Genomic DNA, 27212 nt, shown 5'->3' with positions numbered 1-27212 from the left:
CTTGACTCGCTCTCTCATGGGAACTTGGAGACAAGAGAACTATCTCCATGAATTTCAGATCCCTGATCTTTCTGGATGACACTTCTGGAAGTAGATTTACATTTGGAGGAGACTGGGGAAGGATTTTTAATTCCTAAGATTCCAAAATGAATGTTCTGAGAAAACTGCTCAGGAGCCTGTCATCTGGTGTCTTTTGGAACAAACAACAAATTATTTCAACAGCTTTGCATGCTCTCAGGTAGGCTTCTAAAGGGGCTGGAGTCAATGCTGGTGCTTGTTGAAGTTTTAGTGTAAACCAAGCTTGAGGTTTAGTAAAGAAGAGACAGACACTCAAAGAAGTCTGACAGAAATTGGTCAAGCAGGGAAGTTTTAGTCACTACACAGACAATGTACATAAGCAAAGCCCATTGCATCACTGTGAAGAATGGGTGCTACACTGTCTAGGTGCTGTTTACCTCATATTCTGCATAAGGCCAGCACTGAGTTGTGTGGTGTGCAATAATCCGCACTATAGGCAATACTGCTGTGATCAGAGCTGCTTCAGCTGACTGAAACGCCAGTTGCTTCATCTCAGCTCCATTTTGGTCAGGAGGGCAAGTCCTTTCTGCATTTTCCCCACCCAAGACATGTACATGCCCTAACTGTGACCAGTGATAGAAGTATTTTAAATGCCTAAGACTGTTGGACAGCTTTTGATCCATAGCACAGAGTACAGAAGGGTCTGTATCTCAAGCATAGTTCAACTCTCGCCTAGGTAGAGTGCTTGCTTACTCTAACTAACCATTATGCTTGGCCTATCCTGACCCATCTTTTTCCTAGAGACCACAACTCTAAAGCTGACATTGCCTAGCATTTAAAGTCATGGCTCCTTCTAGTCAGTCTTTATTTCTTCTTGCAGCAGACTACAAGAAGAAAATGCATCCTCTGGAACTAGGGAACAAGTTATTTCTCTTCCCCTGGGAAACATATGGTGTAAAACTTCTAGTAAGATTCTAGTAAGATTTCAGGAGGACGTTATAAAGGGTCTGATATTTTACTTCAGTGGAATCTGGAGAAGATAGTCGGTCTTCAGTGGTGCCAAGAGAAGGTGTAGAGGTGTCTGTATTTCAAGGGTTGGTAGAGAAGAGAGGGAAAACAGTACAGAAGGAAGTTTTGGGAAAACAACAGCCTCTACCATCACACATTTTGGAGTTGTTTTTACCCCTTCTTCTATTGGGTCAGCCACATTTCCTTTCTTGCCTCCTAACTTGAACATAATGTGTTGTCATCCAGTTGATTAAGAGGCACAGTCAATTTTGCAAACACTGGAGCTCATTAATCTCTGTATTGTCCTCTAACAACACAAGGGCTTTGCAGTGCTGTCTCTGCTCTCCACCTCCCACATTTGAACTTCCTTTACTTCCTCTCTTCAGTACACTTCCTAATCTCCCCATTTATCATTGTTTTTGTCAGTTGATATTAAAAAGAATAAAAGCACTGGCTAGTTCCTGTGCTTCACATGGCTTTTTAAATCCAACTTACTTCTAGATTCAATATTCTCTGGCTAAAAATAATTTTTAAGTTAACTAAGAGTAGGAAATCTCTGTTTTTGTTATACCTGAGTCAGCGCTTACTTTTGAATTACAGGCTTGCTAAATACATAATTCTAGACTAGCTGTGGTATTTTCCCCTTGAATACATTATTGCATTATTTTCTGAAGTGTTTTGCTACTGTGTAAAAAAATGTGCTTCTTATTGCTATCACATTTTAGGCAATGTTTTCCTTTGGTGACCTTACAAAGGTTGTCATTATGTTCTACTGGTTCACTATGCTGTGTTTATACACAGATTTACTTTATTTATTCTAGTTGGAACTTACTGTACTGCCTCATTCTTATCGATTATATTGTTCTTTTTTCTCCATTTTTTAATTTAAATTAGAAACAAGATTGTTTTACATGTCAACCCTAGTTCCCTCTCCTTCCCCTCCTCCCCTGCCCCCCACTAACACTCTACCTATCCCATACCCTTCTGCTCCCCAGGGAGGGTGAGGCCTTCCATAGGGATCTTCAGAGTCTGTCATATCCTTTGGGGTAGGGCCTAGGCCCTCCCCCATGTGTCTAGGCTGAGAGAGTATCCCTCTATGTGGAATGGGCTCCCAAAGTCCATTCCTATGTTAGAGATAAGTACTGATCTACTACAAGAGGCCTCATAGATTTCCAAGGCCTCCTCACTGACACCCATGTTCATGGGGTCTGGGATCAGTCCTATGCTGGTTTCCCAGCTATCACTCTGAGGACCATGAGCTTCCCCTTGTTCGGGTCAGCTGTTTCTGTGGGTTTCACCAGCCTGGTCTAGACCCGTCTGTGTTCAATACTCTTCCCTCTCTGCAACTAGATTCCAGTTCAGTTCAGGGTTTAGCTGTGGGTGTCTGCTTTTACTTCCATTAGCTGCTGGATGAAGGCTCTAGGATGGCATATAAGTTAGCCATCCATCTCATTATCAGGGGAGGGCATTTAATGTAGCCTCTCCACTGCTGCTTAGATTGTTAGTTGGTGTCATCCTTGTAGATCTCTGGACATTTCCCTAGTGCCTGATTTCTCTTTAAACCTATAATGGCTCCCTCTATTATGGTTTCTCTTATCTTGTTCTCCTCTATTCTTCCCCCAACTCAACATTCCTGCTCCTTCATGTCCTCCTCACCCCTCCCCTTCTCCCCTTCTCCCCTTCACATTCTCCTAGCTCCCTCTCACCAACCCCAAGCTTCCAATTTGCTCAGGAGATCATGTCCCTTTCTCCTTCTTAAGGGGACCATGTATGTCTCTATTAGGGTTCTCCTTGTTTCCTAGCTTCTCTGGCAGTGTAGATTGTAGTTAGTAATCCTTTACTCTATGTCTAAAATCCACATATGAGTGAGTGTATATCATGTTTGTCTTTTTGTGACTGGGTTTCTTCTAGTTCCATCCATTTTCCTGCGAATGTCAAGATTCCATTGTTTTTTCCCTCTGAGTAGTACTCCATTGTGTAAAAGTACCACATTTTCTTTATCCATTCTTCAGTTGAGGGGCATCTAGGTTGCTTCCAGGTTCTGCCTATTACAAATAATGGTGCTATGAACATAGTTGAACAGATGTCCTTGTTGTATGAATATACTTCTTTTGGGTATATGCCCAAGAGTGGAATTGCTGGATTTTGTGGTAGACTGATTCCTATTTTCCTGAGGAATCTCCATAATGATTTCCAAAGTGGCTGTATGAGTTGGCACTCCCACCAGCATCGAAGGAGTGTTCCCCTTTCTCCACATCCTCTCCAGAATAAACTATCATTGGCTTTTTTTTTTATTTTAGCCATTCTGCCAGGAGTAAGATGGTATCTCAGAGTTGTTTTGATTTGCATATCCCTGATGGCTAAGGATGTTGAGCACTTTCTTATATGTCTTTCAGCCATTTTAGAATCCTCTATTGAGAAGATTTCTAGAAGAACTAATTTTCTATTTAGTTCTGTACCCCACTTTTTAATTGGATTATTTGGTGTTTTGGAAATTAGCTACTTGAGTTCTCTGTAAATTTTGGAGATCAGCCCTCTGTCAGATGTGGGGTTGGTGAATATCTTTTTCCATTCTGTGGGCTGTCGTTTTGTCTTGCTGACTGTGTCCTTTGCCTTAGAGAAGCTTCTCAGTTTCAGGAGGTTCCATTTATTAATTGTAGATCTCAGTGTCTGTGCTACTGGTGTTATGTTCAGGAAGCAGTCTCCTGTACCAATTCATTTGAGGGTACTTCCCACTTTCTCTTCTAATAGATTCAGTGTGGCTGGATTTATGTTGAGGTCTTCGATCCATTTGGACTTATGTTTTGTGCATGGTGATAGATATGGATCTATCTGCAGTCTTCTACATGCCAGCATCCAGTTATGCCATCACCATTTGTTGAAGATGCTTTCTTTATTCCATTTTTAACTTTAGCTTCTTTGTCAAAAATCAGGTGTTTGTAGGTATGTGGGTTAATATCAGGGTTTTCAATTTGATTCCAGTGGTCTATCTGTCTATTTTTGTGCCAATACCAAGCTGTTTTCAGGACTATAGCTCTATAATAGAGCTTGAAGTCAGGGATGGTGATGCCTCCGGAAGTTCCTTTATTGTGCAGGGTTATTTTGGCTATTCTGGGTCTTTTGTTTCTCCATATAAAGTTGAGAATTGTTCTTTCAAGGTCTGTGAAGAATTGTTCTGGGATTTTGATGGGGATTGCATTGAAACTGTAGATTGCTTTTGGCAAGATTGCCATTTTTACTATGTTGATCTTACCTATCCAAGAACATGGGATATCTTTTCATTTTCTGATATCTTCTTTAGTTTCTTTAAAGACTCATATTTCTTGCTATACAGGTGTTTCAATGATTATATTTTTGTCACATCTGGAAATACCTAGAGTATCAACCCATCCTCTGCTTGCCCAGTTTCTGGAAAAACCATTAGTGTTCTACATTTTCATTCTTTTCCCACGTTATTTTTTTAACTGTTTTGTTTTTCAGTTCTTTATATTTGAGCACCACACTTTGTTTTTTTTTCTTTCAACTCCTTCTCAATAGACAAGTCTCTGGTGTCTAGACTGTCAGCGCTTCCACTGACCAGACCTTTTGTGGGTCATATTCTTTTCTTCTTTATTAAGTCACCTTTTATTTTCCTACAGAGTCACACTTCCATTTTCTGGATTCTCACTTCCTCCTCTACATCTCTGAACATTTTAAGGAGCAATTCTTTATTACTTTTATTTTGCAAGGTTCAAAGTTCTTTGTTGCTGCCTCCCTCATGGTGGTTAAAAAGCCCATGGTCAGGTATAGTAAGTAAGCTATGTCAGAATTATAGATAACCCATAAGGCAAAGGATACATTTATATAGATATATGCAGGTTACAGAATGGCAACAAAAGAGATAAAGAGACCAAAGCAGAGTTTGCTGGAAACAGAGGCAGAGGGCAACATAGGAGCAAAAGAGACACTGTGGTGGTTAGGTAAGATGTTCACAGCCCAGCTGGAATCAGAGTCAGGCTGCAGGGCAGCAGAATCAGAGCTGAGCCTTTCAAAGCAGAGGTGAATCACACTGAAGAGGTGCATGCAGGACCAGTTCTTGTCAGATGAACAGATGGGCAAGTGGATGGCAATTTCAGTAGGCTGAATTAGCAATGTGCCAGTCTGAAGCTGCAGCCAGGGGAGAGTTGGGAAAGTTCTTTGCATTATGCTTATTATTTGCAGTGGGGAACCTGGGGTCTAGATTCATCTCCCTTCAAGAAAAGCCGGAGCCCTAGATGTGAAGCTATATTTAGCTCTGACATGCTTGGACTTGCCTTTGGCTTCACCTTTATCCAAGTTGCTTCAGCTTTTAGCTGTTCTACATTCATGAAACGTTGGTAGGTATTGAAGTTGATTATCTGTACAAGGTAGTATTCCTTATTTAGCATTTGTATGTCTTTTCACCCAGTGTGGCTGAGTTAACAGTGGGAAGAAAGCAGGAAAATTCCATTCAGCTTAGCTTTCCTATCTGTATGAGGTTCTAGATAGTTTCAGGAAGGTGGTGCAGTCCCAAATCATCCTGCCTGCAATGCACTGAGACAGACTCAGAGATGGTGTCTGGTTTACAGGCTGAAACTGCCCTGTCACTGCTGTTAGCTGAGAAGCAGAGTGCTCTTCACAGCCAGGTATCCTTAGTCACGGATGGGCCGTGATGGTCTCACATGGTGAGAGGCATCACCCTGCTTCCTGGGTGGAACATTCTGAGTCAGGTTCTCTCAGGCATCGGAACTGTTTCTTTCTCAGGACTGTCTGACATATTTTATTATCTCCTTAGTAAAGCATTGTAATATCTGTGAGTGTACCACCTCCCTCCAGCCCTCTCTCCTTCCTTCACCCCCTTAGCAGATTAGAATTAGCAAGAAGCTGGCTTTCTGTTTTGTTTTTCTGTATTGAGCAGAGTTTATTAATGATTCATATCCAGTTACTTTTCTCATTGTCAGTTCTTCAGATAATTAATTGAACAAATATGATAAGCTATCGTGTTTGCTATGGGAATCTAAATGAAAAAATAACTAAAAAATACATTTGTGGTTCAATGAACACTCAACCAAGTGTTTTTCTGAGGTCTGGTTTTATCCAAGATCTGTCTTTTTATTCCCCTAAGAATAGTTTTTTTTTTTTTTTTTTTTTAAATCACACCATGGATCTGTGAAGGTGTGAACCAGTGAACTTGAGTTTTGATTACATTAGACATATTTTTTGATCTGATCAAACAGTACCAAATACAAAGGCACCACCCATGTCTCTCAATAAATTAGACCAGGCATTTTTGAAGAAAGCTTTGGCTCTTTCCTCTTTTGCATTCTTCCTCCAACAGTCAAGTGTCTCTGTATTCATAATACCAGCCCCTTTCCAGCCATACTGTATCACCGCCATGCTGGGAGGAACAGTATCACATTGATACCACACCAGCCCTGCAACTGATGTCAAGTTCTGGGCAATCACCCAGCTCGAGGTAACGTGTATATTCTTTGGGTCTGGCAGCATCCCCGTGGTAGCAGTGTCATAGACTCCAAAGCAGGCAGCTGTGTAAATGATCTCTGGGATAGGGACACTAAAACCCTGGTAGAAACCCTTCAGGCCATCAGACTTGAAATCTTGGTGAGACAGTCACCTAGCCCATTGAATTCACATGGAGAAGATCCCTTGCCCACATCGTCAGCCAATCTGGGCATAGAAAAGTCCAGTGGGCAGGCAGCACAGAGGGAGGTGGCCCCAGAAGCCAGAATATGCCAATCCAGACCCCAAAGGAAGATCTGCCTGTACTTGTGCTTGAAGGTGAAGTTGAGAGCTTGGATGGGGAAGTACCCAATCTCTAGAAGGAGAGAAAGAAAGACTGCTGCTTGAGGATTTTCCCATACAATCAAGGATGTCCTTGTAGTGTTTCCCCGAACTGGTATGTTTTGCTGGTATTCTGGACCTGCAACAGCAGTTTGACACTCTGGGCAGTAGTCTTGCCACCTGCCAACAAGTCCTTAGGAAAGCACAAAGCCTGATCTCCCATGCTGACAGCTTGTAGCAGCAGCTCCCTTGCCCTACCTACACCCAGGCAGGCACTGCCACACTGTCTGTCTTTGTGAGATACAAAAGGTCCAGCTTTCCTTTTGATTTATTTTGTTTTTGTTTTATTTTGTTTTGAAGCATATGCCACAATGTTGTCAGGACTAACCTTGAACTTACTGTGGTCCTCTTACCTCTGCTTCTGAGTGCTGGATTTCTAGGTTTGTGTTCTTTTTCTTGTTTATTTATTTTATACATGAGTGCCTGCTTGTATGTGTGTGTACTGTGTGAATGCCTAGTGTCTGCTGAGGCCAGAATAGGGCACCAGGTCCCCTGGAACTGGAGTTACAGTTTATGAGGCTCCCTGTGTGGGTGCTAGGATTTGAACATGTCTTCGGCAACAAGTGGTCTTAACTGATGAGCCATCTCTCCAGTCCCTGCTTTGGGTATTTTAATCTGTGAATAAAAATGTTGGGGTTAGATGATGGGTTTTTTTTTTTAACCAAGATGCAAGTGGGTAGGACTTAAAGAAGAGGTAGAAAGGAGAAGCCGGATGTCTTTCCACTGTCAGCTGAGAAAGAGAGATCAGTAAGTTACTTGAGAAAGGAGAGGACATGTGTGAATGCTGGCAGGAAGGGACAGAAATAAAACAAGAGGTTGGGAATTGTCACACAGTGAAGAGATAATGAATAAAGTTGTAGAGAGGGCAAGGAGCCTGTGTCTGGCATAGGATATCTAATATACACAGCTCCACTAGTCTCTCTTTAAACTGACTCCATCAGCAGAGAATTTTAATACATAGAACTATGTCTCTCTAAAACAATTGATTTGGCTCAAAAGGATGGATAGAGTTGAACATGATTTGAAGTTACTTTCTTCATGGCCTTTCACTTTGTGGCACTGGCAGCTTCCTCATCGATCTGGAGTCAGACACTGTGGCTTGTGTGGGCTGTCTTCCTCCACCAAGGGTCATTGCAGCCTACCACACTGACTGCACCAGATCTTGGTAGCCAGTGAATCTTTCACCTAGGAAAGTTTTATAGAAGTTGGTATGTCTCTTGTCACTCACCAAAAAGAAGTTATAGAATGGGTAAGTGAAAAGGCAGGTTAAGATTGACTAAGAATAGGATAATTTTCAGAAAATGAGACTGTGGTGGGTGTGAGTCTGGAAGAATATTGAACAATTCAGGTTATTGGGAGATAATTTTTGTGCATACTAAGGGAAAGCTAGTGGAGGAGTTGGGAAGGTTAAGCAGCAGGTGTGTGTGTGTGTGTGTGTGTGTGTGTGTACATTCAGCAACTGCCTGAAAATCAAGATGAAAATTCCAGCCTTCTTGGTATCAGATATTTTCAGATTTATTTAAGCAGCTCCCATCATTTAATTAGAACACCTCCATTTTCTTCTTTTACTGAATGAACTAACTCTGCAAATGTTTGTTTGTAATTCTATACCTAGAAACAGGTAAGTGCTTGTGATACAAGACTAATTAGTACTGATTCTTTGGCTCTCAAAGAACGCACAATCTCACAGAGCAGAGATTCCTCCCAGGGTGACATGACTTCCTTGGAAGAAAAGAAGGCTTTTGCATCAGCTACTTTTTCATTGCTGTAATAAAACACCTTGACCAAGATTATCTTTTAGAAGGAGGAGTTTATTTGGGCCTATGATTCAAGAAGAATGTGAGTCTATCTTGATAAGGAGGCATGGCAGAAAGGGGCAGGCATGGCTGCTGGGGCAGGAAGCTGAGAGCTCACAACCTCAGAGGGAAAAAGAACTAACTGGAAGTGGCAAGAGGCTTTTAACTCTCCAAACCCACCTCCAATGACATACTTCCTCCATTAAGAGTGCATCTCCTAACCCTCCACAACAGTATCATTAACTAGGAACAGTTGTTAAATAACCAAACCTATAAGGGGCATTCTCATACACACCACTACACCTTTCTAAAGGATACCCAAACATGCATGTATTAGGTGAAGTCTGTTTCAAATTCTCAACTTCTGTTTATTCCTTTCTAAAACTAATCTGATAATTTGTATTCACTCTTCCTAAAAGGGATACAGTCCTCAAATTTGAACCCACTGAGTTATCCACACGCATCCAACAAAGAAAGGATCCTCTTCTAAAATAACTGTTTCGGTTATCAATGTTTTCAGTGACCCTTCTGTCTGTGCTTTGCACACCCTGGAGAGATAAGGCATAGTGTTCAAAAGGGGATGCTGTGGTGTACATATCTGGATGCTTTAAAACAGGTTGGTTTTCACTTCACTCTTATTAGGTTATATATTATTAATTTAGCATAAATCTCCATCCTTTACCTATTTCTAGCCATATTTATGGTCTTTCATACATTCATTAACACATTTATTTATGTTTAAATTGAGACCAGGTATTTTTTCTGACACACAGAAAAAAATCTGATTGAACTAATTGCCTTGATAAGTTGAGTCTACTGTTCTTGTTATATATTTTCTGTAAACAGAAAATGATGAACACTGTAGCTCCAACATTTGTTAAAAAAATATACTTGAGGTTAGTTAACATTAAATCAGATCACTAAAATATTATATGGGAAATGTGAATGAAGGTAGAAATAAATCAGCATTCTCCCTTTTCAAGAGTTTATCAATGCACAGGTATAATTATTTAATTACAGATCCCCTGACAAAGCATGATGAGTCTTTCCTGTGAAAAGTGAATTACTTCAGAACCAGGTGCAAAACTTTGTCCCTACACAGGTATCTGTTTGAAACAAGGCCTAACTGATGTGTTGATTTATAAATCATCATGAATGACTTTATAATGAATGACTTTTTATGAAAGATGGCATATGTGTTTTCTTTGGATTAATTGTCTATTAGTGTTAATAATATTAGCATGGAGACAGAGAGGAGAAAGATTAACCAACACTATGTATCAAAAGTCATAAAGAAACCTGATACCTAGTTAGCTAGTCAAAAATTAAAATTAAAATAAGAAGTTTGAACAGAGGTTCTCTGAGTGATAGGTAAAGCTGCTTCAGAGTCGTAGGTTATCCAGTGAAAATCATTTTGGGAAATGTAGCTCCTGCTGCCCTGGGAATGGAGGCGAGGCATGTAGGCTGAGAACCCTAGGGGGTCTCGGTTGAGAGGTGGGGAAGAACAGGCTGGTGAGGAGGAACAGGCCTGTAGATGTGGTCCTGTAGACCTCAGAGCAGGTGAGGAGGAACAGGCTGGCAGAGGTGGTCCTGTAGACCTCAGAGCTTCCATCTGGCAGCTGTCTCTGCCTCCCGAATGCTGGGATTAAAGGCGTGTGCCACCACTGGAGAGATGACTCAAAGGTTAAGAGCATTGGCTGTTCTTCCAGAGGACCTGAGTTGAATTTCCAGCAACTACATGGTTGGCTCACAAGTATCTGTAATGAGATCTGCCACCCTCTTCTGGTCTGCGGGCATGCAGACACCAGATACATAATAAATAAATAAATAAATAAATAAATAAATAAATAAATAAATCTATAAAAAATGTTTTTAAAAAGTATGTGTGTGTGTCTGAGAGAGAGAGAGAGAGAGAGAGAGAGAGAGAGAGAGAGAGAGAGAGAGAGAGACCCTTTTGCTGAGGTTGTCACAGGCCTCAGTCACAGGACATAGAGAAGTAATCATTCTGTTGATTGCCTGATTGCCCTCATAGTCCTGGAAATTGCTACTATGCAGGCTGTAGGAGTGGGGCAGAGGAGGCTCTGCTCAACAGTCTTATGTAGCTATAAACTGCGTGTGCAGCCATACAAAACTGCCAGGCAAGATGAGCCCACTAGTACAATAGTGGAAAACCTGTTAAGAAAATTGGCATGATCTGAGTAAGATATATAGATTAGATAATAATGCTGTGTTGATGATAATTTCATAACTTTCAAAAAATATTAATTTATTTGCATCTATACATGAAAGTGTGTGGAGGTCAAAAGACACATTTTGGGAGTTGGATGTTTTCTTCTATCCTAATGTGGGCTGCAGGGATTGAAGTCAGAACCTCAGGCTTGGTGACAAGTGCCTGTTTTTGCCAAGGCACTGCACTTGCCCTAATTTTTGTAGGAGAATTCATTGCATTTAGGCTGTACAAAATATTAGAAATATGAGAACATTCTGTCAATAGATTAATTTTAAATGATTCAGGAAAAATACACATATGTGTATATCAGTTTTATATGTCTTTCTCTCACACAGAGAAACATACAAACAAAGCTCAACTAGCAAAACATTTACATTTAGAAAATCTATGTTATAAAATTAGGAAGTTCATTCTAATAATCTTATAACTTTCTATAAATCTAAATGTATGTGGAATTAAAAACATCTCTAAGTCTGAAAGGATGCAGAATTTTTTTAAATTACATGTTTTTATTTTCTCTTGCTTTCTCTCTATGCCACTGTTACTATGTGTCTGTCTGTCTGTCTGTCTGTCTGTCTGTCTGTCTGTCTGTCTCTCTCTCTCTCTGTGTGTGTGTGTGTGTGTGTGTGTGTGTGTGTGTGTGGTGTGTGTGTGTGTGTGTGTGCACGCCACAAAGCTCATATGGAGACCAGAAGATAAGTTTTGGGAGTCGGTTTCTCTTTCTACTATGTGGTTTCTGGGGATTAAAATCAGTCTATCAGGGTTGACAGTAGTCCCTCTTATTCATTGAACCATCTCATAGGTCCCAGAAGTGTTTTGTTGTTGTTATTGTTGTCATTTTTTAATAAAGCAGAAAAGGACTGGTTGGCTTTAGTCTCCTGATACTCTTATGACTTTTTCATATATTTCTCTCTTGCAGTTGCCAAAAGCATTATGAAGAACAAGCATTTATAATTCTCATTTAAAGTAAGAAACCACAAATTGCTTATTATCCCAGAGGCAGGAAGTGGTAGAATGAGACTTGAACTCTCTCCGCAGTAATCTTCCTGGTGTACAACTGAGAATGACTCAGCCCCTCCCCCATCACATCCTTTGAATATGACTTCTCTTTTCCATCATGTGTAAGCATTCCTATTGTTCTTCTCTTTCACATCATGACAAACATCCCTTTGGTCCTTCCTCTATCTGCCATGTGTAAGTATCCCTGTGGCCCTTCCCTTGCAAGCATCCTTGTGGTCCTTGCATATGACATAGGTTCTCTGGGTAGAGTACACCAGGCATGTTATCTCACTTGGTTCAGTATGCCATTATTAAAGTCATACTTTTTGCCCCCCAGTTCCTCAAACTGTTAGATTCTAGTTAAGGAAAATGAAGCAGTAGCCTTTCTGGTTAGGTCTATAAATATGAGATCCTTTAAGCTCTCTGGCTTAACGTGAGCAATAGCTTCTCCCTCATCTTATTTTGTCATGAAAACCAGTGGAGGAAGACAAGCTGAAGGCCTCTCTCAGTTTAACTACCTTCCACTCCCTCTTCATATGCTAGGAAAAAGCTCTTATTCTAGAATACAAATGCTGTCCAATGTTAGCCTCTAGCATCATGCTTGTGTTTACATCTATCAAGGATCCCACTGCTTACCAGACAAGAGACAGAAACAATCCAAGAATATAGACTCACAGAGAAGATGCAGTCTTCAGGTGGTGTTAGATACTTACACCTTCCCTGGTTTCCGTGCTTTGAATAACAGCCAATGGAGGATGCAGGAATTTAGTTATGAGCTTCTGGCAGTATCAGTGGAGCTGTAGAGTCCAGCTTCCTCTGAGTCCTTGTGGGGAAGAGGTGATGGGGGAGGCAATCAAAATACATGCTAATGTGACGCCTCCTGAAATTCAATCTGAGACCTGACAATGACCAAGCAAAACTATTTATAAAGAAAGCTGGAAATTTCAGTGAGAGAGATCAGTAAATACTAAAGGAAAAAGGAAAGGGCTCTATTAATGGACTTGGTTTGAATGGGTCACTTGGAGGGAGGAAAAAGGGAGGCCTCTCAGTGCTATTTTTAAGTCTATAATTGTACCCAAACTGCCCCTCACTCGTGAAGTTTCTCCTTCAAAGTTAGTCTGTTTAGGACCCATTATGTACATGTTGGTATAACAACAATCAGGACATGACACCTTGTCCTGTGCTGTGAAGGTGGGTATAGAACTGTTAGTTTGATATGCTGGTGATGCTTTGAAAGCAACATTCATGCAGTTTCCTTGGATACCACACTAAAAGACATTACATTTTGGCTGTGGGTTGGCTGCAACTGTTTTGTACTTTGTGAGTTAGCCTCCAAATATGCTTGCTTATGCACCTAAGTGCCCATCTACACGGTATGTTTTCACAGGAAGGGACCAGAGCAAGAAAAACAGTGCCAATCCATGGTACCATGTAACTTCTTGCTTGAAGGTGGATATCATATTTAATTTTCCAAATCCTAATACATATTTCATGACTGAGTCCACAGTTCATAGGTGGAAACATATTCTCTCTCCATAAGCATCATGAGAAAGACATGTGGCAGTGGGCAGTGTACTGAGAGGTAAATAGAATGGGGTGCCCAATGCACTAAATTTCACAGAATGCTACATTTCATAGAATGCTAGGTGGGGTGTCCCTGAAAGACCCCGAAGGGATACTTTCGTAGAGGGAGACCCACACACCCAGGAATCAGCGAGGCCACGAACTGGATGCAAAAAACAAGAGGCTTTATTGGAGACGCAGGTACCTGGGGCGACTTAGCTTCTGTGTGGCTAAGCGCGCCGAGCCAAGGGAAAAGGGGTCCTTATATAGGAAAAAAGGCGCAAGCTAGGAGCAAGGATTCTATTGGATAATTCTAATGAGGCATTATACAGAGCTATTCCCATTGGTCAATGTATATGAGGCGCTATACAGGGTTATTCAAATGAGGCAAAGTACAGAGTTATTCAAATGAGGTGAAACACAGAGTCTTTCAAATGAGGCGAAATACAGAATCATTTCCATTGGATGGTTCAAATGAGACACAGAGCCATTCCAGATCAGCATATTCTCAAGGTCTGGTGTCTGGTACAACAGACTCAATTCCCCCTCCCTCCGCGTCCAGATGGCTGACCTTGGGGGCGGAGACCTTGGGACGGAGTGTTTCTCATCGGGTGGGGGCTCAGGGGCAGGGCTCCAGGCCGGCTCACTTGGTGTTTGTTCTCGTGCCGGCCCACCTGGTGCTCGTTCTCGGGCCGGGCGTGCGGCGGGTGGCGGGGAAGGCCGCCGGGGGTGGGGATCGGGGAAGCCGCTGACAGGAGGAAGAGGAGACAAACTTGAGAAAGAAAGGGCTAAGGGGCAGGGGTCTTTCATTCCCCCATTTCTCTTGTAACTGAATGGAATCTTTCATTCAGAGGTCTCTGGATACTCTGGATCTATTTGCTTTAGCTGGTGGTATTGTTGAGTTAAGACTAAGGCCTGTATAACAGATAGTCGTTCTCTGATGAATTGAGTCATTTTGTTCAGAATGCAGGGACCAAATATGAGGATCAAAAATAGAATAACCAGAGGTCCCATGAGTGTGGATATAAGGGTAGTCAACCAGGGGGACTTAGCGAACCATCCTTCGAACCATCCTTGTTGAGACTCAAATAGCTGTTGCCTCTGTTTTAGCCTCTCCCTAAGTTTGGCCATGCTATCCCTAACTATTCCTGTATGATCTGCATAAAAGCAGCATTCTTCCTTGAGGGCAGCACATAGCCCCCCTTCCTGTAAAAATAATAAATCTAATCCTCGTCTGTTTTGCAGGACCACCTCAGAGAGTGATGTTAAGGATTTCTCGAGTGCACTGACTGACTCTTCTAGGACCTGGATATCCGTGTGCATGGCTTGTTGTAGAAGCTTAAAATGATTAATTCCCTGTAGGGCAACGGTTCCGGTCCCTATGCCGGCTGCTATGCCCCCCACTGTTATTCCTCCTAATAATAGGGCCACGGTAAAGGATATTGGCTCCCTCTTATATCGGGTTGATTTCTCTAGTACGCTGTAAACATATTCAGGTTGGTGGTATGTGACTTTGGGCCAAAGTTCTATCAATATACAAAAGTCAATGGTGGTGTTGAGAACAGTGGTAGAGACACAGGGAGTCAACCCAGTACTGCAAGCCCAATAAGTTCCATAAGGGGCAACAAGGTATCGGCTGTCCTGAGATAATGGCTCTACTTGGTTACATAATTCTTGATGTGAGGAAGGAATCCTGCCTATGCATAGCCCCTTTCCTGAGACCTCAGATATTGTGAGCTTGTGCTGCATAGCAGCTCCGCAACTGGTAGGTGCTGAGGTCTGGTTGGAGTAGTTGCCCAGTATTGCCACGCCTTCATAATATGGGGGCCGGGAAACTAGGCATAACCAGCATTCCTGAGTCTTGTTGGGGTCTGAAAAATTTAAGGCTTGGTAAACTCCTTGGATTAATTGTAATAATCTATCTCTGGTACCTGGAGGGTCTCTGGTTATCTCGATGTTTAGGGCATCTGGGGTGGGGGAGAAGGTGGCAGCACCTGGTGTAGGAGTGATAGCTTTAGGAACGGTAGGGGGTTTAGGGACTTGAAAATGGGTTGGGGATCTCTGGTCCGCTATTACTATGTTTGGCCCGACTGATTGTTGGCTTAGGGGAGTAATTTGTCTGTACAGGGAGAATAAAGTCACCGGATCTTTCCCTGCTCGGTGCAGCCTGAGTCCCCAGACCTTAGGACTATCCCAAGTAGTTCTTTTTCCAGCATCTGTGAACCTTAGGATGAGAGGGTTGCATTTTCCTCCGGGGGTGGCGCCTTGAAAACCTCCCCCTCCGGCACTATCATAACAAGGTCCGCAGGCTCTTTGCCCACATCTCCATGGTCCTTTCCCTGCGTACCCTGGGATCTCCCTCCGTTTGAGAGTGATGAAATCCCAAGAGGAAGAGGGTTTCCAGTAAGCCTCCCCTGTGGTTTCACATCCCCATCTTGCACAGTACCCTTCCTGCGGCCCCCCGCAGCCATGAGTTGGTTTATGGCCGGGGCAAACATAAAAATCCTTGCTTCTTGTTCCTATCCTTCCCCCAGGGTGGTGGCATCCGTACCCTGGGAATGGTTCCTGGTCAGAGGGATCCCAATCAGACCCTACTAAGTCACATAGGTCGACATAGAGAGGAGGGAACCCATCATGTAGAGTCCCTATATAAGTGCTGAGGTTGGCTATTTCCCCGGTCCCTAGATTGGCTATTTTCCAGGTGATATTATAAACCCTGTGGGGGTTAGTTGCTACATGGGGGGTAAACAGACAACCAATCAACAGGAGGGTGTACGAGAGAGTCTTATCTTTAAAGGATTTTGAGTGCGGTGTGCGGTCCATTCTGATGCAGTGGCTGAATCGGTGGGTCGGGCTGGCTTTACATGTGAAGCATGTATCCAAGCTGCAATGCCGTCTACCTTGAGTGCGGTGGGAGTGGTAAGCAAAACGATGTAGGGTCCCTTCCAGCGGGGTTCAAGGTTCTTGGCCTGGTGACGCCGGACCCAAACAGTGTCCCCGATCTGGTAGGAATGGGGGATGGTGGGATGGTCCCTCTGGTCTTTATAAGCTTGAGCAAGGGGTTTCCAGACCTCCCGTTGTACTAGTTGGAGGGCCTGTAAATGAGCTTGGAGAGAAGGGGAGTTAGCAAAATCTGAGACATCTTGATCAAGAAAGTTAATGATAGGAGTAGGTACTCCATACAGGATCTCAAAGGGTGTGAGCCCATGTGGTCCAGGGGTATTACGAGCGCGGTAGAGTGCTAGGGGGAGTAGGAGGACCCAGTCTCTAGTGCCAGTTGCAAGCGACAATTTTGTTAAAGTCTCCTTGATTGTTCTATTCATCCTTTCTACCTGTCCTGAACTTTGGGGTCTATAAGCACAATGTAATTTCCAATCAATCCCCAACAAGGTGGCCACTGACTGACTTACCTGGGAGACGAAGGCGGGCCCATTGTCTGTTCCCAATACCTGAGGCATCCCATAACGGGGAAAGATTTCTTCAAGCAATTTCTTAGTAACGATCTTGGCTGTTTCATGTTTAGTAGGGAAGGCTTCAACCCATCCTGAAAAGGTGTCTACAAAAATTAATAGATACTTGTATCCATATTTTCCTGGTTTAATCTCAGTGAAATCTATCTCCCAATGTGTTCCGGGCCGGTAGCCTCTGACCCGGTTCCCGGGAGGAAGCTTCAGTCTGGATGCGTTGACTCGGGCGCACGCATCACATTGCTCAGTTACCTGTTTTAGAATATCGTTCTTCCCCAAAAGGAAATTGAATTCCTCTTCTCGTTCGAGGAGCTCCCGCATCTTCTTGGAGCTCAGATGTGTCATCTTATGTAAAAATGTCACTAGGTACTTGGTTACCCGGTAGGGGATGACAGTCTTTCCTTCATAAGTCCAATCCCCGTTTGGTTCCTTTGCGGCTCCCAATTTCTCTAGGGTTTGGATGTCTCTTTGTTCATAGTCCCATGAGGGGAAGGGATGGTCGTTGGTGGGCTCTAGAGCCAGGAGGTTAGTGGTGTCTGTGGTCAGGGCCGCCTCTCGGGCAGCCAAGTCTGCCCTTCGATTGCCCCTTGCTTCGAAAGAATCCCCTTTTTGGTGTCCAGGGCAATGTATGATACTTAAGGCAGCGGGCAGATGAAGAGCCCTTAAGAGAGCGAGGATTTCCTCCTTATTTTTAATGTCTTTCCCTTCGGAGGTAAGCAGCCCCCTCCGTCTGTAAATTTCTCCATGTATATGGGCAGTGGCGAAGGCATAACGACTGTCTGTATACACGGTGAGCCTCTTACCTTCTGCCAATTTTAGAGCCTGCGTGAGTGCTATGAGTTCTGCCCTCTGTGCGGAAGTTCCAGGGGGGAGTGCCTGGGCCCAGACGACCTGATTCTCTGTGGTGACTGCCGCGCCCGCCTTTCGTTCTCCTTGATGCAAAAAGCTGCTTCCATCCGTGAACCAGATGTGGTCCGGGCTAGGTAGAGGCTGGTCAGTCAGGTCGGATCTCGCTCCATGGGCCTCGGCCAATACCTGTAAGCAATCATGAGCCTCGGGCTCCCCAGGGAGGGGGAGCAGGGTGGCTGGGTTCAGAGTCACCAAAGGCCCGAAGTGGACCCGGTCTTTGTCTAACAGCATAGTCTGGTAATGAGTCATTCGGGCATTAGTAAGCCATCTGTCTGGAGGCTGTCTGATGACTGCCTCTACTGCATGAGGGGCATGTATGGTCAAAGGCTGCCCCAAGGTTAGCTTGTGAGAATCTTTTACCAGCAGGGCTATAGCAGCAATCATTCGAAGGCAGGGTGGCCATCCCGATGCCACAGGATCCAATTTCTTGGAGAGGTATGCAGTGGGCCTTCTCCAAGGCCCCAGTTTTTGGGTGAGGACTCCCTTAGCATAGCCCTCCTTCTCATCTATAAAAAGTTCAAATGGCTTAGCTAAGTCCGGTAGACCCAGGGCTGGTGATTCAAGGAGAGCCTTTTTGATGTCGGTGAAGGCTTTCTTTTGGGGCTCTTCCCATTTAAAAGCAACCCCTGGCCGAGTGAGGGGGTAGAGGGGAGCCGCCATTTCGGCAAACCCAGGGATCCATAGGCGGCAGAAGCCTGCCGTTCCCAAGAATTCTCTCAGTTGGCGGGGATTTTGTGGGGTGGGAATGTCTAAGATGGCTCGCATACGGGCTTCCGTTAGCCATCGACGTCCATCCTTTATCTTGTATCCTAAATAGGTCACCTGTTTCTGACATATCTGGGCCTTCTTGGCGGATGCCCGGTACCCTAGGCTCCCAAGAGTCTGGAGGAGGGCTTGAGTGCCTTCCTTGCATTCCCCTTTGGTTTTGGCTGCCAGGAGAATGTCATCTACATATTGTAAGAGGATTAGAGCGGGGTACCTAACCCGGAATTCTGCCAGGTCCTGATGTAAAGCTTCATCAAAAAGGGTAGGGCTGTTCTTAAACCCTTGAGGTAGCCTAGTCCAAGTCAGCTGCCCAGAGATTCCAAGGGCCGCGTCCTGCCATTCAAAGGCAAATATAGGCTGGCTGGTGGGATGCAGGCGGAGGCAGAAGAAAGCGTCTTTAAGATCTAAGACTGTGTACCAGGTATAGTTAGGTGGCAATCCACTCAGCAAATTGTAAGGGTTGGGGACAGTAGGGTGTATGTCCTCTATCCTTTTATTGACTTCTCTCAGGTCCTGCACTGGCCGGTAGTCATTAGTTCCCGGCTTCCTAACGGGTAGCAAGGGTGTATTCCAAGGAGATTTACAGGGCACCAGAATCCCTTGTTCAAGTAACCTTTTAATATGTGGCCGAATTCCTTCGCGGGCTTCTTTAGGCATTGGATACTGTCTGACGGATGCAGGAAGGATGGCAGCTTTTAAGGTTACTATAATTGGGGCCTGGTTAATGGCAAGGCCCATTCCTCCTGTTTCAGCCCAGGCTTGGGGAAATTCCGCAAGCCAGTGATCAAGGGTTTCCTGATTGTTCGAATTAGTCCTCTTTTCATGGAGTCTATATTCATCTTCTATGGACATTGTCAAGATGGTAAGGGGAATTCCCTCTGGCCCTGTGACTTTGACTTCTGACCTCTCAAAGTGTATTTGAGCTTTTAATTTGGTCAATAGGTCCCGTCCTAGTAAGGGGTAGGGGCAATCTGGCACATGGAGGAAAGAATGCATAACCTTACCGGTCGCGAGCTGGAGCTGCCGATTTGTAGTCCAATGGTACTGCTTTCCGCCTGTAGCTCCCTGTACCCATGCAGTCCGGTGACTCAGGGGTCCGGGTGACCGATTCAGAACGGAATGTTGTGCCCCTGTATCGACTAGGAAGGTGACCTGATGCCCCCCGACTTGCAGTGTTATCCTGGGCTCAGGGGGGGGCTCCTGGCCCCGACTCCTCTAATCTTCTAGGTTCAGGAGGTCAGAAACCCTTGGCGGTGGAAGCTTGGCCCGGGGGTTCTTAGGGCATTCTCTTGCCCAATGTCCTTTTTCTTTACAGTAAGCACATTGGTCCCTGTCCAGGTGGGGCCCCCTTCTGTCATCCCTCTGTCTATTCTGTCTCTGGCCTGTCACTACTGTGGCCAATAACCTGCTCATTTCTTTATTCCGCTTACGGTCTCTCGCAACCTCTTTTTCCTCAGCTTCCTGTCTTAGTCTTTCCTCTCTCTCCTGAGTTTCCTTCCTCCAACGTTCTTCTCTTTCTGTCTGTGTTTCCCTCTTATTAAAAATACGTTCTGCTTCCTTCAACAAATCTTGGAGTGTATATCCCTGTAGATTTTCTAGCCTTTGAAGCTTGTTTCTTATGTCCGGGGCTGATTGCCAAATAAAGGACATAGAAACGTTGGTGGCCTGACCTGGATCTTCCGGATTATAGGGAGTATACATCCTGTACGCTTCTTTCAATCTCTCTAGAAAAGCGGCAGGTGATTCCTCCGCACCCTGTATTATCTGCTTCACCTGGGCCAAATTAGTGGGTCTGCGTCCTGCCCCCCGGAGTCCCGCTACCAGCAACTGGCGATAGAGACGCAGGTGGGTCCTACCTGCTTCGGTGGTAAAATCCCATTCAGGTCTTTCAAGAGGGCAAGCCGCATCAATTTCATTGGGTAGCTGGGTGGGCTGCCCGTTTACTCCTGGGACATTTTTTCGTGCTTCTAGTAGCACGCGCTGTTTCTCCTCCGAGGTTAAGAGGACCTGCAAAAGCTGCTGACAATCATCCCAGGTGGGTTGGTGAGTCGTGAGTACCGACTCTATGAGAGATGTCAGCCTCACGGGGTCTGCAGAAAAAGAAGGATTATTATTTTTCCAGTTATAGAGGTCCGATGCTGAGAATGGCCAATACTGAGGTTGGCCGTTCAGCCCAGTTCGGAGGGGCAAAGTGGTTGAATCTGGAACGGGCTGCTCCCTACGACCTCTTAGTCGATAAGCCATTGGTGAAGGGTCAGGGGCCGCTTCCGCCAAGGCAGCGGCGGAGTCCGCTTCTGCCTCTGGTGGGGGCGGCAGTGGCGGATATGGCGGGGGCTCCTCCGTTAATAGATCAACCAACTGGTCTTCTCCCGGAGGGAGTACCTTAGGTGTCTTCTTTTCTTTAGCCTTAGTGTCTTTCACCACGGTAGGGTAAAGGTTGGAATGGGAAGGGGGGTTGGGAGGAATCAAAGGAGTGGGAGGTGTAGGGGCCGAAGGAATGGGTCGGTTGGAGCGGTTAGAGGGGGGAAGGAGAGAGGGGCCCTTGGGATGTAAGAAAGGACGTACCCAGGGAGGGGGGTCCTGAACCAAAGCCTCCCAAGTGACGATATAAGCCACTTGATCGGGATGCCCGTGTGGTCCAGGATCCATAATCTTCTCTTTTATCTGGAATATAGTCTGGGGGTTAAAGGTACCATCTCGCGGCCAGCCTACGTCAAAGGTCGGCCATTCTGAAGAACAAAGAGTAATCCATTTGCGTTTACGCACATTAACAGATTGGTTATGAGCATATTCCTGTACATCTTTCCAGTGGGAGAGTGTTAGGGACAAAGGAGTGGTGACAGTTTGCCCCATAGTTTCTAGGCTTAGGAGGGCACAAATGACAGCTACAAGACAAAGACCGAATAACACAGAACAGACTTTCGCAGCGCGGTTTCGACAGAGAGTCGACAGAAGGAATTGAGAGAGGGTCGAGGAAGGGGGCCCTCCTTCCTCGTCCCCAGTAAAGATTGCAAATCCCTCAAGCCGAGGGCCTTCTCCAAAGAGACTGGGAAAATGTCCAGTCATAGATCTAAGTTCAAAGTACAAATCTCTCACCCTGAGGGCTTCCCAAGTTCAAAATACAAATCTCTCACCCTGAGGGCTTCCCAAGTTCAAAATACAAATCTCTCACCCTGAGGGCTTCAAACGCTACCAGGACGTCTCCTGGAGCCGCGGTCGGGAGTTCGGACCCGTCAGTCCCTCCTCGGATCCGCCTACAAATGTACACAGCTGTATACTACAAACGCAAGCGCAATTCACAAGACAGACTCAGACCAGACAAGACAAAACAGCGGATCCGCACAACACTTACCTCCCAGACGTGGGTCGGTGGTCCCTGGGCGGGTCTCGATCCCGGACGAGCCCCCAAATGAAAGACCCCGAAGGGATACTTTCGTAGAGGGAGACCCACACACCCAGGAATCAGCGAGGCCACGAACTGGATGCAAAAAACAAGAGGCTTTATTGGAGACGCAGGTACCTGGGGCGACTTAGCTTCTGTGTGGCTAAGCGCGCCGAGCCAAGGGAAAAGGGGTCCTTATATAGGAAAAAGGCGCAAGCTAGGAGCAAGGATTCTATTGGATAATTCTAATGAGGCATTATACAGAGCTATTCCCATTGGTCAATGTATATGAGGCGCTATACAGGGTTATTCAAATGAGGCAAAGTACAGAGTTATTCAAATGAGGTGAAACACAGAGTCTTTCAAATGAGGCGAAATACAGAATCATTTCCATTGGATGGTTCAAATGAGACACAGAGCCATTCCAGATCAGCATATTCTCAAGGTCTGGTGTCTGGTACAGCAGACTCAATTCCCCCCCTTTCCTGATGGCTGACCTTGGGGGCGGAGACCTTGGGACGGAGTGTTTCTCTTCGGGCGGGGCGGGGGCTCAGGGGCAGAGCTCCAGGCCGGCTCACTCGGTGTTTGTTCTCGTGCTGACCCACCTGGTGCTCGCCCTCGTGCCAGCCCACCCGGTGCTCGTTCTCGGGCTGGCCCACCTGGTGCTCATTCTCGGGCCGGCCCCACCCGGTGCTTGTTCTCGGGCCGGCCCCACCCGGTGCTTGTTCTCGGGCCGGGCGGGGAAAGGCCACCGGGGGTGGGGATCGGGGAAGCCGCCGACAGGAGGAAGAGGAGACAAACTTGAGAAAGAAAGGGCTAAGGGACAGGGGTCTTTCATCCCAATGCACTACATTTCACAGCCAACTAGCCTTTTTAAAATTTATGGTTTAAAATTCTTTTTGAGAACTTCATACAAACATACATGAGTTCTATAATTAATTTTCATTGCTTTCTTTGTCCCCTTTAACTCATTTCATGCCCCTCCCCCTCTCAAATTCATGACCATTTCTCCTCTAATTATTATCTTACACATATATGCATATGTGTGTATATATACATATATATTATATATACATATTATACTGAGCCCTTTTAGTGTTTTATATATGTGCATGTGTTTAGATGTACACTTGCCTTTTAATAAGGATATATATATATATATATATATATATATATATATATATATTCATATTTATTCCAATAGAGCACATGAGGTTCCTGGACCAGTGTACAGACATTGCAGTGACAATTTTATCACCACTTCCCCATATGCATGGGGTGAAGTGAGAGAGCCAGATTATTTCTTCTATGTGCACATGTGTGCCACTGAGAAGAAACCCCGAGGTTATCACTCCTGTATTAAAGCTGCTGGCTTCCTCCTATCTGGGACTCAGAATAATCCTCTATTGTGAGAGAAAAGAAAAGAAAACCCCCTGAGCTGACCATGTCCATAAGTTTATATTCTGCCAGAGTCTCTGTCATCTGAATGGGAATCACTCACTTTTAAGCAAGGTGCCTCTGCTCAGAAACTGCCCATTACATCTCGTCTTGATAGCTCTGGGCCTTCAGACGGCCTCTTAGCTTCCATTTTACCCTTCTTTGGGTCATAGAAGTTCAAGTTTCACAAATGCAGAAAAGCTTGAAATGTGTATAGTACTAAACAGAAACTGTGACGTTCATAACAGAAAGAACAAATTTAGAAAGAGATGTGGTCATAGATTCTAGTTTCTGGCACAAGAACCACTCTGCTTGACATCTCGAGGAACAGGTTTCATGGCAGGTCGGAAGGTAAATAGGAAAATAGCAGCCAGCATTCTTGCTTGGCGAAAGACGCATATATGTAAGAATGTCTGAACAAGCCAAGGTTAGCAAGAAGCTTTTCAAATCACATGCAAGGCAGCCCTAACAGTGAGTGCTCTCCCCTGTCCACATCCAAATTCTCTCTCCACATATGCCCACTCTAATCACACTATGGAATTGTCTACTTTGGTTTCTTGCAAGGACCCCCAACTCACTCCTTTACCTTCCTTCCAGTGTGTTCTTAAAGCAGCAGCCAGACTCGGGGTGTTTGACACCAATCAGACCGCGTTACATTTTATTCAGGTGTCTTCAGTAACTCTATACCTCATGCATGACCACTGTTGTCCTTCCACAGAACTAGGCCTGCCATAATCCATCCCCTGGTTTTAATTCTAACTTTATTTCCCATTGCTCTCTCCTTCATTCCTTTTGGTCTGGCTATGCTGGCCTGCCTCCCTACCTTGTCTTTCCTGCCTCAGATGTTTGTGCCTGCTCTTTTTTCTCAGTACCTGGGCTTCCTCTTTGGACAAGCATCCTACTTCCTTTCTACTTGAAGTCTTCTTATCTTGGGCACTTTTCCAAGAAACTCATGGAAATTTCCCCTCTATTCACAACTTAAAATGTTTGTTTTTAACTTGCCATTTCTTATCAAAATTTCCTACTCTTAGAGCTTGGCATGATAGAAACAGTGAGTAACTGCCTGTGGGACTTACAAAAGGCTGAGAATGGAGAATAGAAAGCTCAACGCCATCCTGAGCTACACAGAGAAGTCCTGTCTCAATGACAAGAAAAGCCCTCGTTCTATAACATTCGAATTTTCACTTACTTGGTTTATAATGTTGCTTTCTTCTCTCAAACACAAGGTTTGCCTCTAGGGCTTAAAGTCCATAATGTTCATTGTGTATGTCTTGTGTGCCACAGCCTACAGTAAATGAAAATCCACCTCCCTGGAATGAAGAGATTCCTACGAAATGAAAACAAACAAAACATACAAGTTAGGTGACACTTTAAGATAGTCTGGGCCTTTGAAAGGCCCTTCCACCTGATCTTGTTGACATAAATCACCTAGTCTTCAAGAAACTGGGTCAATATCTGCCAGGCCTAAAGCCCAGACTCAAATTTTGAATATACTAGTTACTTTTTACTTACCATAGGATTACATCCTGGTAAATCTATGCTAACATAAAATATAGCAAAGAGAAGATGTGTTTACTACATCAAACATTCTGAATAATTCATCTTAGCAGTGGAGTGCACTATAGGGGGTTCACTTTTAAAATCTTGTGACTGATTCTTCTATTGCACTGCCTGTTGTAACTAGATAATATTAAATTACTGTATTGATGGGAAAGTTGAGTGGGGTACTGAAATCACTACAAAAAAGCCTTTAGTTACAGCAGGCAGTGGTCTGTTTTCCATAATTCTGCCTAATCATATTGCTCATTGTACAAAGAAAATGGTTTGATGGTTTGTCAGTGAATCTTCTTTTAATAAAAAACAAAAAAACAAAACACCCTGAGAGTGACTATTCTTCTTAGAAGACAGCTTTGTCATTGGTTTAGTCAAGTACAGAGTTGTGCTATGACGTTTTCCCATCAGGTGTCCTTTGGATGGAACATAAAGGGTCAGTAAAAAAGCAAGCAGCCCTGGGATGATTGACACCAAAGTATCAGCTCTGAGAGAATGTGTGGTGATATATTGTTTATGATTGAAAGACCCCCGAAGAGGTACTTTCGTAGAGGGAGACCCGCACCCAGGAACCAGCGAGACCACGAACTTGGATGCAAAACCGCAAGAGGCTTTATTGGAGATACGGGTACCCGGGAGACTTAGCTTCTGTGAGGCCAAGCGCCCCGAGCCAAGGGAAAGGGGTCCTTATATAGGGAAAAAGGCGCAAGCTAGGAGCAGGGATTCTATTGGATAATTCTAATGAGGCATTGTACAGAGCTATTCCCATTGGTCAATGTAAATGAGGCGCTATACAGGGTTATTCAAATGAGGCAAAGTACAGAGTTATTCAAATGAGGTGAAACACAGAGTCTTTCAAATGAGGCGAAATACAGAATCATTTCTATTGGATGGTTCAAATGAGACACAGAGCCATTCCAGATCAGCATATTCTCAAGGTCTGGTGTCTGGTACAGCAGACTCAATTCCCCCTCCCTCCGCGTCCAGATGGCTGACCTTGGGGGCGGAGACCTTGGGACGGAGTGTTTCTCATCGGGTGGGGGCTCAGGGGCAGGGCTCCAGGCCGGCTCACTTGGTGTTTGTTCTCGTGCCGGCCCACCTGGTGCTCGTTCTCGGGCCGGGCGTGCAGCGAGTGGCGGGGGGAAGTGGAAGCCGCCGGGGGTGGGGATCGGGGAAGCCGCTGACAGGAGGAAGAGGAGACAAACTTGAGAAAGAAAGGGCTAAGGGGCAGGGGTCTTTCATTCCCCCATTTCTCTTGTAACTGAATGGAATCTTTCATTCAGAGGTCTCTGGATACTCTGGATCTATTTGCTTTAGCTGGTGGTATTGTTGAGTTAAGACTAAGGCCTGTATAACAGATAGTCGTTCTCTGATGAATTGAGTCATTTTGTTCAGAATGCAGGGACCAAATATGAGGATCAAAAATAGAATAACCAGAGGTCCCATGAGTGTGGATATAAGGGTAGTCAACCAGGGGGACTTAGCGAACCATCCTTCGAACCATCCTTGTTGAGACTCAAATAGCTGTTGCCTCTGTTTTAGCCTTTCCCTAAGTTTGGCCATGCTGTCCCTAACTATTCCTGTATGATCTGCATAAAAGCAGCATTCTTCCTTGAGGGCAGCACATAGCCCCCCTTCCTGTAAAAATAATAAATCTAATCCTCGTCTGTTCTGCAGGACCACCTCAGAGAGTGATGTTAAGGATTTCTCGAGTGCACTGACTGACTCTTCTAGGACCTGGATATCCGTGTGCATGGCTTGTTGTAGAAGCTTAAAATGATTAATTCCCTGTAGGGCAACGGTTCCGGTCCCTATGCCGGCTGCTATGCCCCCCACTGTTATCCCTCCTAATAATAGGGCCACGGTAAAGGATATTGGCTCCCTCTTATATCGGGTTGATTTCCCTAGTACGCTGTAAACATATTCAGGTTGGTGGTATGTGACTTTGGGCCAAAGTTCTATCAATATACAAAAGTCAATGGTGGTGTTGAGAACAGTGGTAGAGACACAGGGAGTCAACCCAGTACTGCAAGCCCAATAAGTTCCATAAGGGGCAACAAGGTATCGGCTGTCCTGAGATAATGGCTCTACTTGGTTACATAATTCTTGATGTGAGGGAGGAATCCTGCCTATGCATAGCCCCTTTCCTGAGACCTCAGATATTGTGAGCTTGTGCTGCATAGCAGCTCCACAACTGGTAGGTGCTGAGGTCTGGTTGGAGTAGTTGC

At 44.7% G+C, this 27212-nt stretch overlaps 1 protein-coding gene and 1 pseudogene across 1 annotated transcript; both read right to left on the bottom strand.

Annotated features, from left to right (window-relative positions):
* Positions 1 to 6230: 6230 nt before the first annotated feature.
* On the bottom strand, positions 6231 to 7048 carry LOC100751751 (annotated as a pseudogene).
* A 12569-nt stretch (positions 7049 to 19617) lies between these two features.
* LOC113835009 (bromodomain-containing protein 4-like) lies at positions 19618 to 21766 on the bottom strand. The gene has a single exon (XM_027409407.2). It carries the CDS (start codon positions 21678 to 21680, stop codon positions 19830 to 19832), a length of 1851 nt encoding a protein of 616 aa, XP_027265208.1. The 5' UTR covers positions 21681 to 21766; the 3' UTR covers positions 19618 to 19829.
* Between the last annotated feature and the right edge of the window lie 5446 nt (positions 21767 to 27212).

This window comes from Cricetulus griseus, chromosome 3, assembly GCF_003668045.3.
Source record: "Cricetulus griseus strain 17A/GY chromosome 3, alternate assembly CriGri-PICRH-1.0, whole genome shotgun sequence".
Taxonomy (NCBI): domain Eukaryota; kingdom Metazoa; phylum Chordata; class Mammalia; order Rodentia; family Cricetidae; genus Cricetulus; species Cricetulus griseus.
Note: the sequence above shows the minus strand (reverse complement) of the source record. Positions and strands in the feature narration are given on the sequence as shown.

Bases quoted from the DNA above. Each gene is read 5' to 3' on its own strand.
- LOC113835009 (XM_027409407.2), bottom strand. From the start codon at position 21,680: ATGACTGGACATTTTCCCAGTCTCTTTGGAGAAGGCCCTCGGCTTGAG.